The sequence below is a fragment of the Chlamydotis macqueenii genome, chromosome 6 (genome assembly GCF_036417535.1).
Source record: "Chlamydotis macqueenii isolate bChlMac1 chromosome 6, bChlMac1.mat, whole genome shotgun sequence".
NCBI classification, from domain to species: domain Eukaryota; kingdom Metazoa; phylum Chordata; class Aves; order Otidiformes; family Otididae; genus Chlamydotis; species Chlamydotis macqueenii.
In genome coordinates this window covers 6,259,873-6,273,744 of record NC_141561.1, presented here as the reverse complement: position 1 = coordinate 6,273,744, position 13,872 = coordinate 6,259,873, and the positions used below count along the sequence as shown (strand labels likewise).

Genomic DNA, 13,872 nt, shown 5'->3' with positions numbered 1-13,872 from the left:
CCAGGCTTATAAGGGCTGCTTGGATCCAAGCCCTTAAACTGTCATGCTCTTTTTCCTTCTTTCTCCGCCTCTCCTGACCCATGCTATAATCTTGGGCTCTGCTTGCTAAGGCTAACAGGGATCTACAGGTCTTGCTGAACTAGCAAAAAATGCTGCAACCACCAGTTAAAACCTAGATGAGTTCAACGTGTTATGGCAACCATAACTCAGAAATCATTTAATCTTTTGTTTTCCCCCTTCCTTTTTCTCCCCCTTTTGATCTGACATCCACAATAATGGACTTCTGACCTACAATCTTATGTTGTGTTGTATTTGACTCCCCCTTTCAATAAAACAGCTTAGATATCTGGAATTTAGAAAAGATGACCGCAAACCATAAGATTTGGATCTAGATTTCAAATTACCTTAAGCTTGGTGATGTTCATGGACCATAATGTCCCCATTGCTAACCTGCTGTCCCAAAATCATACCCTTGAAATCCAGGGATTTGATTTTGAGATCATCTAAAACTTGGACAATGTCTTCCCCTCACAGACTTAAAAAATAAAGCCAAGAGAAAATAACTAGAAGCAGAGTAGTATTTGTTCAAATGAGGATTTATCTTCTTCTCCCTTACAGTACACAGCTGTGTACTTCTCAGCTTATACAAACAATGTAATTTTAAGATATTCCTGGTTGTTTTGCACTGATAGCAGATTTTTAAAATTATCGAAAAACAGACTCTTCCTTCAATTACAGGGAGCCAAACTTTTTCATTAACTTTTGATTTTAAGTTTGTATGTAACTGAACTTGTTCCAGCCCCATTTGCATTGTAATTCAGCAAAACTTTAAGTGACAGGTGAGGTCCGGTCTCGACCTGCATAAAACAGAACAGTTCAAACTGACTTCCAGCTTGGGATCTATTTCCCTCTTTGTTCAACTGCCTTACAAATGAACAAGTAACTATGGAAATATAGCATGAACTTATTTTACGTTGTTTATTGCTTGAGGCATCTCTCAGGTGATAAATCCAAAGGAGTTAAATTCAAAGTGAACTCAGGGAAGCACCAAACTTGTTCTGAACTGGAGGGGCACTTCTGACTGCCTGCGCTCCGGGGAAGATACTTTATCTTCACGAGCACCTTTACGTAAATTAATGCAGTGTTCTCTCTCCCCTTTTGCCATCTGACATAATCACCTTGTTCTCCCTTTCTTTAACTTTCTTAAATACAATTCTATCTCAGTACCCGTCAGGCAGACTTCAACGTTTGTTGATGATAACTAGTTCGGATCCTTGCTAGTCGCACTCCTTGGCCTCTATGGACGAGCTCCAATTTCAAAATAGCAAACAAAAATGTTACAGCCTCTCACAGGAAAACTAAATAAATTATCAGACACTAGGAGAGCAAATCGAATTATCATAATCCTCCCAGGCACTGGCATGACTTTGAAAAGACTCACGTTTCTTTTTTTCCCCTCCCCTTAAAAAAGGCCTGGCATCTTGACCCAAAGACAGCAGTGGTTTGACAGTTTTCCACCTGCCTTGGGGACTGCTCCTGATGACATGGCTGTAAACACGTTGTTGTCTCCCCTTTGTTGCAGTTTGGTAGGGTATTGCTGGGGGTAGAGAGATTCCTGTACTATCAACACATCCTGAAAGCTTGCTGGCAGTCAGTAAGTATCACTAAAGCCTTCATCCCATTCCCTTTGCTCTCACCCTGGACATTTCCATGCTTTTTGTGAAGAACCGAAGCACAGAATTTCATATGCAGTAGTTACTCGATTCTGTAACACACCCCAAGTCTATAAGGCCACCCTTTAAAACTAGAAAGGACTTCCATGATCTTATATTTTCCAAAACTAGCAAGTTAGATAAGGTAAGCCTATGTTGAAGGTGATAATGCAGGTTAAAGAAGCAGCATGATTACGTGCTGTATTTCAGGTGAGGGGGGATGTTGATAAGGTACCAAGCAGCTGCAGGTGTTAAGATAAAACATAGGTGTTGCACGGAACATCATACAGAATGTACGCAATGCTTCTGTGCACTGAAAGGCATTCACAAGTTGCTAGGTTTTCTGTTCTATGCAGCAGCTATTTCTCTTTGTTGACTTTAATGCATTTTGACCTTACAATCACTTAAATTTTTTTCTGTGACCCTTTTCATAGCCTATCCCCTCTAGGCTGACTTGACCCAGTGAAGTGCTTCTTGCAACTCTTTATCAAACTCCATGGAGCTCCACAGTTCCACTGTTCAGCCCTGACACCTTTAAGGTAGTCAGACCTTCTGATTTGTCATCCAAAGGGAAGAATTTTCCCGCAAAATAAATATTTCTAGAGATTACTAAATTCTAAGAAAAAATGTGCTAGGCAAAATATGCCAGTTAAGCAAAGCCAAAAGGGACTGGGGGCAAAGTTAAGCACTGAGCATGCTTTGCTGGACTGCACATACTCTAAGCGACTGAGAATAATCTTTTTTTTTTTCTGAAATAAATATTAGCCAGCAGTAGCTGCTGGTTAGTTGAGTGACTAAAGAAGGCAGACATTTCCTTCAGACACCCACTGCCTCTGTGGATTAGCGGACAAAAACTTATCAATTGAACCTAAGCCACCTCTTGATGCAAGTACCCCACTACACCTTTTCTTGCTAGAAGTAGATAATAATAATTAGTGAAACGCTTGTAATTTTGATGAAACAGGACAATCTTAATTACCACCCTTATAAAGTCAAAGCAGAAGGAATATTAAATCAGGCTCCTAAAATTTTGGCAGAAAGGGATCTTCTGCAACGTTTCAGGAATATGTCTTGCCACAGCTGAACATCCATGTCCTTTCCTGACAATGAGGCTGCACGGACTATTTCTTTGTGAATCAAAAATTACCTGTCATCACATATCCTGAGACATGAGGAGACAGTGCGTCACACTGCAGAGCTGATTAGAAGATGTACTTTTCACGTCAATTTTTCTTTTTCTTTTTTTTTTTTTTTTAATGCCCTGTAGAAGCTGAGAAAATTGACCTGCTTCTGGATGCATTGTGCCTTTGGATGGAAGCGAAAAAATAGCCTCGAGCAGTAACATCTGTGAGGGCCAGCTAAGGTAATGCATCAGGCTACAGCTTTACTGACAAATAACACGGAAAGAAGGCCAAAAGAACACCTACTGGTAGATATATACTCCAACCTATGCTTCAAGTCACCATCCCTGTACTGTCATTTGTATGTGATTCACAGGCACTACTTTTATTTCTGGCTGGTGTTGGTTTTGGCCTGACTTCTCTGTGGGTCTAGCGCGTATTTCTACTTGCTCTCTCTATTGCTCCTTTGAGGAGCAAGAAGCTTGATCAGTCACAGTTTTGGCTTTTGTATGTGTTCATGTTGTTTTAATGTTTGTTTTCTCCTTTCTGCTCAGTGGTTATCTTGATTTGGTATGACATTCTCAAAAACAAAGAGCTGTAACTGGGGAGATACGACACGGTAAGGACACAGAGCATGGGACAGATTTAAAAATAACACTGACTGGTCTTGTCAAGAAAATACAGATGACAGAACTCAAGCTGAGAACAAAAATGAAAGCAGTAGATGTGAAGCAGTGGGTTTTGCGTTAAAACTGGCACTTCTAGTCCTTTTCCAATGTTTAAGGTAATATCCATTACCTATAGATAAAACACAAAACCCAGGGAAATGGTCTGTGCCAGGAACCTTGAGACTGCAGCCCTAAAATGTCTGGCTGTTGCTGATCGTTTCCATAGGATGAGAATTGGAGGGTCAGGTCAGCAGTTTCAGGAAATAAATAGCACAGTACAGTTGATCAATTGGAAAGAAAGTTCCCCATCTCTGGATGCATTATGCATCCCAGCAGCACCGCTTGAATGAAACAGTATCCCGGCTGCAGCAAGGAAACAATTGGTTCGATGCTTCTAGGCTCCAAATAAAGATTTGATTTTACTAAATGATCTTCAATCCTTTGAAAAAATGAATCCCAAAATGGGTGTGTTCTAGCTAGAAAGGGTGTTTTTAACACAGGGCACCGTTGTTTGGATCCTACTGCCCTGACAGGAGCAGAAAGCAGTCGAGGTAAAAAATGTCATTCTCCCCTTTAGAGGGTATAACTGATGCTCAACAGATCATTAGCGAGATGGATGTACCAATATATCTGCTACTGTGAAGGTCCCAAATGCACATAGCTCTGAAAAACATGTTATGGATTTGGGACACTAGCAATTTCTAGTCTCTTTTTTTTTTCTTTTTCCAAGGGCAGTAAGGAACTAGTTTTGCCCTTGCTGATTTTTAGGCGCATTATGTTGTTCCAGAGCTTGATTTTGTCTGGAATTCATAATCTATGTTGATTTGGATTAGTAAATAAAGGAATACCCCTCTATCCAAGCTCTATCAGAGTAACCTTGGATGTGTGATCCACTGAATGTCAGTAATTATAGCCACATATTAAATTTAAAGAAGAAGGAATATTTGTCAGGTAATAAAATTGTTTGCAATTTTTGTGCAAGGTTCTTCTAAAATTTGGATCCTTACCCATATCAAATCATTTTGAGGTTTCCTCATCCCTGTTTCTCACTTCACATATCTCTGACAGAGATGCAAAGCACTTCTTCAATAAATTACCTTTCTGAATAGAAAAAATAATCTGGTAGAAACCACTGAGGGTTGCAGTGCAGGAGAACAAATTACTACAAGACACAGAGGGAGCTGCAAATGTAATTGTGATGGGTGTGGTGACAGTTTGCATTTATAATATATTCACTCTACCACATGGCTCTAGCAATATGAGTTAGTTTGCATGACCTAGTGCACAATTCAGAAGAAAAAATGATCTGAAATATTGCAGACCCTATAGATTGCAGTGCAATGCCAGTGCTTTGCGTAATTGCGCCTGCTCTTCGTTCTGATGTGTGCTCTGATACAGCTATGGGGCCTTTTAGAGTTATTCAAGCAGGAAATAAATCTAATTTAGGTATTAGTTCAGGAAAAAAATTGGAAAAATAATAAATGCTGGATGGCAAAACTGCTGGTTGGTACGTAATGTACTGCATTCCTGTTTGCTCTGTCATCTCACTCTCATCAGATGATAACATTTTCTGTCAATTAAAGAGGATCCTTGTCTCTCTATCTGTACTTCCAAACATTTCCCTGGTAGTCAGCAAGACTCTGAAACCTCCGGAAGCTGTGGAAACTAATAAGAGATTGTCACTCCAGTAGAGATAGAGGACTTTCCACTCTCCTTGGATTGAAATATTTCTACTTCTGGATCTCCTGATCTTCATTTTGCCTGCTGTCTCTTGTCAGGTGAAACTCTTTCTAGAGATACAATAATATGATGTTTGGATAGCTGCAAAATATTTCAGCGTCTTTTGGAAGGAAAGCCACTATAAACAAAATAAGCATGTGCAGGTACACATTTATATATTTGGGGAATATTCTGCTAGGAACTGTCAGATTTTGAGATCATTAGCAAAACCTTTTTCTCATTTACTAATTGGTTTTAGTCTGCAACACTATTAATTTGAAAGAGACTATAGCTATACTTCATTCTCATCTTTGCAACTGTTAGTATATAATTAACGTGGGGAATTGTAAAGTATACTCTCAGCACGGCTTATATTCCCATCTTGTTAGGGTCTTGGGTTTGGAAACATTTTCTCTTCATTGAAGAATGCTCCATGTTTTATTAGGTCAGTGAACCATTGCAGCGTGTGTATAAATTGTTCTGTTGAGCTGCTTTCTTGTCATGCCTGAATAAGAAGTGAAAGAGGATTCTCATATACATTATTTTCCTCTGTTTATTGTTTTTGTAGCTTCTGTGCTTGCAGTATGACCTGCCATTCAGACATGTTTCCATTGCACTGAGTGGGCTAAGCCGTTGCCTATGCTTGATGCAATTTGGTTTTATTTTCATCTGTACAAAGAAAAAGGGAGATTCAGGCAGAGTAACTGAAGAGAACCGCAGTGGCGTGGGAGATGCAAGCTCAAACCAAAAAGACCAGCCACAGGTCACTTCGGTCCAGCTGATGACCCAGCCAAAGAGCAAGGACCTCAGGTGGGAGCCTGGTCAGGGGTTAGGAAGAGGACCGCTGTCTGCATTGGCACTGCACTGATCTGTTAGTCATTCTGTTCTTATCTGTCTTAGAAAGTAAGCTAAGGCTTACCTGTCTTGCCAATGTCTTTTTGTGGATAAACAGAGAACGTTAGTCTCCAGAATTTACCATCCTCTGGGCTTTTTAAGTGGTAGATGTCATGCCCCTCTTTTAGAGACATTTAAAAAATATTTTAACTAAAAATAAACTCTCAAAAGTATTGTTTCTTAAATCAATTATTGGAAAAAAAAGCCCACCACAGAGAGAAATGCCATAATTCAGGAATTCCTGCTCGTTAAGTATATTTTTACATAGATCTGACACATTTCTTCAGCGCCTTTAAGATACAAGTAAAGAAATACTGGCTCAAAACCTGAATTCTCTACTCTAGTCAAATTCCTGCTGCAGTCTATTAATGTTTTGCTTATGGAAAGAATAAAAATTTAATAAGCCTTTTGAGCTTGTTTAGGATATATATTCGGTTCTCACCCAGATACATTCTTGTACTCTTTCTGCAAAATAAATTTAGACAACTGCATGTGCTCAAAGCCCCTACCAAAATCAATGCATCAGCTACATATATATGAACAAAATGTAGCTTTTAGTAAGGCCAACTAATGGTTTTGTCACAAATCCTTACTAGGAGTGAGCAGAGAGGAGCGCTGCTCTGCCAGCAGGCCACAAAGCAGGTTGTTCCTTTAGTTGCTGTCTTCCATTTGGCTCTCTTCCTTTCTCCGGGAAGTCAGAGCTCTCTCCCTTCCCCGCAGGCAAGATGCATGGATCACGTTGTGTTCAGCTGAATGGGAAAGACAGTAGTAGCCCTGATTTTTTTTCTTCATCTTCTGTTGTATCTCCTGCCCAAGGAAGGAAGATGACATCTCACATGAATCTATTCTGTTACGTGGGCTGGGAAATCAAGTAGGAACCAGTGTTTCCTTTTCCCACGCCCCAGTCTGTGCATCAACCAGTCAACAAGCCAACCTGCCAATCTTTCTACTACTGTCGCAAAGCTAACGCTTTTAGCAGTAAGTTACAAGTCTCTCTGCTGTGAGCAGCTATTTATTTGTTTCCAAACACCCACTGTCTGAGGATATTGGCCATCCAGAAATCTTGGACAAATAGTTGTTGCTTATGAGCACATCCTTGACATATGAAAAACAAATCTAACGCAAATGATTACTCCATCCATTTAGATGGGATACAAGCGTTTTCCCTTGCTCAGTTGTGTGGGAGGGGTGCTGGACCTCTGGTTTGCAAACGGGCTCATTTTAGATGGCTTGAGTCAATCTGCCTACTCAGGGAAGATACTCCAGAGAATGTATCACCCCTTGTCAAGATGATAATTCGGTGGAAGTCTAATTTGTTGAGCAGTAAAACTTCCTGCTTATGCAGCTGGCGAGGCAGTAATCTACAGAAACATCACATGGGAATGCTGGAATATGGGAAATCAGTGACTTTCACAATATGACATTGCTTAGCAAAAAGCTGCCTTTGAAACGCAGTGTTCACATTTCCAATTAGTTTGCCTCTAGCTCTCATGCAAGTAAAGTCCTCGTCGTTCGGGGAAGGAAAAAGAGAGGGGGAGGGAAGGGGAGCAAGCAGAGCTGGAAGAATGAGCGTGAGTTATATTGTGCGCTGTGTATTGGCTATAAATCCTGCCTGCAGGAATTACTGAAATGGAGAAACAGTTATCTACTAACTTTGAGATCCAATCTGCAAAGTCCCGATGTCAGTGTGATGATTTATGTGATACAAAGTCAGCAGGATTTGGCTTGACACCATAAAATAGATGCATGCAGAAGCACGTCTCTGTTTTAAACCCTGTGTAAACCCCAGCTAGCTGGCTGGGCGACGAGGGGCGAGGGGGTACGCTGCCAAAAGAGGGGCCGAGGTCAGGCTGCCGGTGTGCTTGGTATTCTGGAGCAGGGAGGAGGAGGATGCTCAGCGCTGTTCTCCTGTGACCTTTGCTTGCTGATGAGCTCCAGAGGGAGCTGTGGCTTACCTTTTTGCTCAGCGATGAACTCACTAGAAGCAGATCGCTGCGGAGAAGGGATAAACTTGTGGACCTATGAATTTCTCTTTCTCTCCCTCTCTCTTCACTCCAGCCCTTCACAAGAAAACTCAGCTTTTACTAGCTTGCCTTTTTTTAAAGGCTATTTCTAAAGCAGTCCTATGAAAAAATACATCTAGCAAATAAATGAAATCTAATCTATTTTCTTTGTTTATAATTTTTGTAAGGATGTAGTAGAAATCAGTGTGAACACTGCTTTACAGCCTCATGAACAGGAGTGATATTCCAGGATTGTCACAGCTGTACATTTTTCAAAACAGAGTTTACAACCACATGCGAGTGGCTTTTCTTTAGTATTAACGCCGAGCATGTTTGCGTGATGCAACGTCGATCCAGAAATATATTTTATTTTGAGGTACTGCCAACATTTGCCTCTTTCTGCTCAACAAGACTGATTATCCTGAAAACAATGCGTAGCAAGTGAGCATACGAGGTTGTACAATTGCTGAGGCATAACCATGCATTTTGCTGTCAGCGCCGACACCCGCTCGTCCTGGGTGTGGGTGTCTGGTTTGCATAATCACCAGGCAGTTATTTATCAGCAAACACACCAGGCAAAGCCTTACATTTCAGCTGGCAACCAATCAGGCCTGCTTGATTTACACCTTTTTTTGAGGCTGTGTTTGTTTACATACAAAACAAACATAAATTTGCAGGCTGAGTGCCTTTCTCCATACACCGAGGAGGCAAAGAAGAGCGAGCCTGGGTGGCAAAGGTGTGGTGCCGCCACTCTGCCCTGCGCATTTTTTGGCTGTTGGGCAGAGAGTATTAGAAATGCCAAACTGTACAGGGATGGAGGTGAAAATCCTAAGGCATGTTACCGTATATTTAAAACAAACCAATAGCATGTTTGGGTTCAATTTAGAAATAACCTGTCTGTGATTGGCTGCTATGGCTTTTAGTTTTAATTATCCCCTTCAACTGAGAAGCTGAAGCTGCCAAAATCAAACAGAAGGTTTTGTTTTTCTGTCCATGCAGTGAGATATTAAGAAGGAAAGAGAAATGCCTAAAAGCAGTGGAAACAGTGCCAAAAGATACAAGGGGTAAGTCACCAAAAAATTGATTAGACTTACTTTTATCTTTGCCTCTAAACACTGTTCCTACCTAAAAAAACACCAACTTGATAAAGCTGGTATCATGATAAATATGCAAGTTGTTTAGAGTATGTGAATTCTTTATTCTGTTATTTTCATTACGGATATTAAGGTGCCTTTTTATGATAATTGTTAAGATAAAAGAAGTACTCTTGAGTGTTCCTTACTGGAGAAAGAGACACCCACAACTATTATTATTCATATTATATTTACTCATCATAAGGGCAAATGTATGTCCCACTTGACCGGCTTACTACTCCGTGTTGCAGGACGCTTGGGTTCACGCATTAGGAACAACTCTAACATGTGAATGATCTCCAGGATGGGCATCCAAGAACTTCTGGCTTCCCTGACTTCACGTAGCTCTGGCAAGGGGTCATCCAGAAGTGTGTTATGGTACCATGAGCCTGGAAACGGTAGTGGCTCTACTGTAACCAGGGCTGTGCGCAGCAGGGAATTTTCCCCTTGCTCTAACTCCCTGTTAGCGTGTGTTAAAGCTGAAATCTAAGAGTTTATTGATTCAGTTCATATTGTTATCAGTGGGTTTCAGATAAGTGTGCAAAAACTATGTGCTGCTGTGTATAAACAATAACTAAATTGAAAAGACTGCCAATTTCAAGCATTCACAGCAGGTTCAGAAAGGTAATATTTTTGCTCGGATCACTGTTCCTGAAAAGACTATTCCTCAGTTTTTATGGTTCATGGAAAATTTCCCAAACCCACAAATATTTTCCAAAACTGAAGATCAAGAATGTGAGGCTACTCTACATGGAACACACAAGTGGGAAACTTCTTCAGACTTGTCAGTCTTAAGTTTACTCACTCTATCTTGATAGATTTTCTTAGGTGATAAATCCCCCCAAAATTTCTAAGATGCGCACTCAATGTAAGTACACAGTAAAGCTGATTTGCTGTCAGAGGTTTTTGAAGCAAAAGGACTTAAGGACTCTGAAAACTTATATTCAGAGACTGAAGAACAATTAGAATAATGATAAAATCCCTCACAAGGGAATTGTTTTCCCCAGAATTGTCACTTTCCTCATTGACTAAGGCAGCTGTACATTTCTCAGTGTGGGGTAACCTGGCAGCAACAGGTTAGACACCACCGAGCTATGATTTGGGCCACAGGTTCACCTCTGGCAGTTCCTCTGAAAATGTGGTACATCATCCTGGTGATTTGCAAATGGGAGCTGTTGCAGTGTTAAACTTCCGGAAAACTTGGTATCTAATTACAATTTTGCTATTGTCACGTATGTGTTTCTTTTCCTTACTCTTTGTGTAAGGATATTACAACTCTGCAAGTTATAATATCCTGTGCAACTCAGGGCACGGCTGGGTTACGTGCAGTCCTTAAAGACAAACAGAAAAGATGCTCTAATTCAGAGAAAACCCTCTCTGTAAAGTAGATTTCTACTTTATACCTTCCCAGGAAGGTCAGCAGAAGCACTGCAGGGATTGTCTCTCAGCTGAATTTCTGAGCATTCAGGTAGCCCATGGGGCTGGTCTCACCTCTGCAGGGTCAGTGGCCAAAGGAGTACCAAAACAATTGGATAAATGTATAAATGCTTAAATATATAATGCTAGCAAGACTGCAAATGAGACAGAACAACACGACATATTAGTTCTTTTTGGAACATCAAATGGATATTGTGGTACTTTTAATGTTTTATTTAACAAAAAGTGTTTGGGTAGTGGAACTTCTTCATGTTAGGAATTTGTTTTCCACTTTTTCATTTGTCTGTGTGTCAATGACTTAGGAGCACGTGTCTGTGTATATACTCCTAGCCTTTAAGTGTATGCCACGTACATCAGCTGATCCACCCATCAGGTCAATGCCTGACTGAAAATGGTTTAAAATCATGTCTGAAAAAAAGGTATGACATGACTTTTGCATTTGTACTCTGAGATATATTGGACTGCGAGCAGCCTCCGACTGCTGGGAGCACTGGTTTTCTCCATTTTTTTTTTATGGAGGAAGGTTTGCAGAGGTCAGCTGAGACTCATTTGTGCCATGTGCCCTGCAGTCCTTTGCTCCAGAGGCGCAGAGAAATCTGAATCCTCTGGCAGAGGAGAGAGAAACTATTTTGTATGATACAATGGTAAGACATACAGCTCTAACAGAACTGCTTATTGTGAAAAGCTTGCGAGTAACCTACTTCTTTCTATGGATCATGATACCCATCCCATGTGCAGTTGACTTTAAGCAAGGAAAATGAACCATTACTCATTTTTTACCTGTTAACAGTCAGTGGCTGACAAGAATAATCAAATAGTAGTATTTGCCTTCTACTTAATCATGATTCTTTTCATTTATCACAGACACAGGTCCTTTATTTAATTTTTTACAAAAATAGGTTAAACAAAACAGACTATATAGTGGTTATTGAAGTAGAGCGGAACAAAAAAAAATTTCATCATATCAGAAAGGTTTTTTTTTTTTTTGCAAAAGATGGTACCAAGACGGGCAACAAAACCTCATAAACTCTTTGAAAGTGGAAAGAAGCATGCTGTGGGTTGGTAGCAGCTGGAGAATTTAGAGGAGTGCTTTGCTAGACCGCAAACATGATCACCTTTTTTTTCCTTTGGTCTGTCTGCAGATGTGGTAGTAAGTTTAAAGCTAGAGACAGCACTTTTCTAATGTTCTCTAACCTCAAAACCAAGATGCCAAACATAAGGGTTTTTTTTCCTCCTTTCTTCCCTCCAGCTTGTTCCTGCCAGAACAGACTATTCAATTGTGTACTTTGCAGCCTGGCAGAACTGTGCATCATGATTCTCCCTGCTGAAGGAGAAGAGAGCTGTAGTGTGGGGATTGTTGCTGGAAGGAATTTTTTACTAGCTTTTTTTCTCTGTGTGCGAGAGACATAAAGTGCTCTGGAAACATACAGATTCTTCCTGCCAAGAATGGTTGTTTTCACAGCTCCCCTTTTGCCAATTTCAAACTGGTTAAGAAATAATAAAAAAAAAAAAGAAGAAAAGCTTTCACATGCATATCCTAAACTCCCTGGGTGACAGATATTGTTGAGCAATAGAGTCTGTAAAAGTGCCAAAATAACCTATTTCCCCAGAAGAAAGAAGAATCGAGTAAGAACACCGATGCTAAGGTGAAGAGGGAGCTTTCAGTGACAAGAACGAAGGCAAGGCTGAAGCGTTAATAACAAACTGTCTTAATTAAACTAGAAGTATGATGTTCTAATATGTTTAAAGATCTCAGTCAGCTGCTCTGCTTTTTGCTTTTTCCCCAAAAAATCTTTAATGCAAAATAATTAATTCATCTCCAAATACGAGTGTTGCTCATTCTGAATGCATGAAATATTTAGAGTGGATTCTAGCTAAACGTTCTGCTCCCAACATTGACTTGACTTAACGCTATTCTAATTAGCAAGTTGGTTTTAGACATAACGTAGTGCTATATGTGCTCTGATAGAAATATAGGAGATCATGGCATCAATCCAGACTAAATATTCTGTTGGACACACACAAAAAGGAGCAAAACTGTTTATGAGTAAGAGAACATTGGAAAGCAAAGGGAAGTTTGTAACTTACTTCTCTGACACCTTCTTCCAGTGTAGCCCTCGGTACAGGAGCACACGTTGGTTCGAACACAGTGGCCACCATTCTTACAAGGGGGAATGCAAACAGCTAGTGAAAGGAAAGCAAAAGTTTTGTGCACAAAAATCACACAGGGGATCAACATGGCCTAAATATGGGCTCCTTGTTTAGGTGCCTGTGTTGGGAGACCAGTCTGCAGAGGCTTTTTTCTTTAGTTGGGATAGAGAAGACGCCTCTCCAAATGGTGACTTGGGCAGATGCCTAGCTGGAGATCCTGATTCTCTCTTGTTTGCGGAAAGAATGTGGGAAGTGACTCTACCTCCTAAGGATCTCTTTTAGACACCTGCAGTTAAGTGGTCGCAATATTCCTGAGAATCTGTTACATTTTTAACTCTGACTAAAGGGCTTCTTCGAAGGCTTCAGCCCTTGAAATATACATCAGTGTTTGACATTTGCTGACTTGGTTTTGGTTTTTCTTCCCTCTTTCTCAATGAGGTAGAAGGAAAGGACTTGTTTTAATTCAGCATCCATCCACTATCTCCCCATATCACTTCCATATCCCACAAATGTAGATATTTATTTTCAAATTTTAGTTCTATCTAAACCGTAACAGTTAAGGGTTAAAATTCCACATCACCTAAATGTTGAAAATCACCTTCCATGTGGAACCTCAAGAGAAAGATAATCGGATTACAGAGTCTGCATCATTTTCACTCTCTCCTTCACCCCCAACATCACAAAACCAAAGAGCTTCCAGCAGGCTCCATTTGCAATTAGGTTTTTGTGTGTGAATCATTCACTTGCAAAAATATACATTGGGATTGCATTCATCTAGGAACTCCAGGGAGACAAAAGAGAAAGAGAAAAGGACACTTAATATTGAAATAGTTCAGGTTTGGTAATATGAGTGTATTTATATTCCCGGATTCAGGAGGGGTTGTTAGGGCAGGGATTCAAAATTAGGTCCTGCTCTATGTCAGGCAGAGGGATATTTGATCAGATCTTTGAGCAGGGGTCTGAGGAAGTCCTGTACATGTCTCCCATCTGCTACACTCCAGAATGGTCAAGGAGGTGACATTGTGAGACCCATT

At 40.4% G+C, this 13,872-nt stretch overlaps 1 protein-coding gene across 3 annotated transcripts in view; it reads right to left on the bottom strand.

Annotated features, from left to right (window-relative positions):
• Nucleotides 1-13,872, bottom strand: part of LOC104484339 (von Willebrand factor D and EGF domain-containing protein) — a 186,239-nt gene that overhangs the window by 20,178 nt on the left and 152,189 nt on the right. For all 3 annotated transcript variants that reach the window (XM_086751479.1, XM_086751480.1, XM_086751481.1), the window contains exon 25: nucleotides 12,776-12,871. In XM_086751479.1, the coding sequence (XP_086607605.1) occupies nucleotides 12,776-12,871 (96 nt within the window). The remainder of the gene's footprint in view (nucleotides 1-12,775; nucleotides 12,872-13,872) is intronic.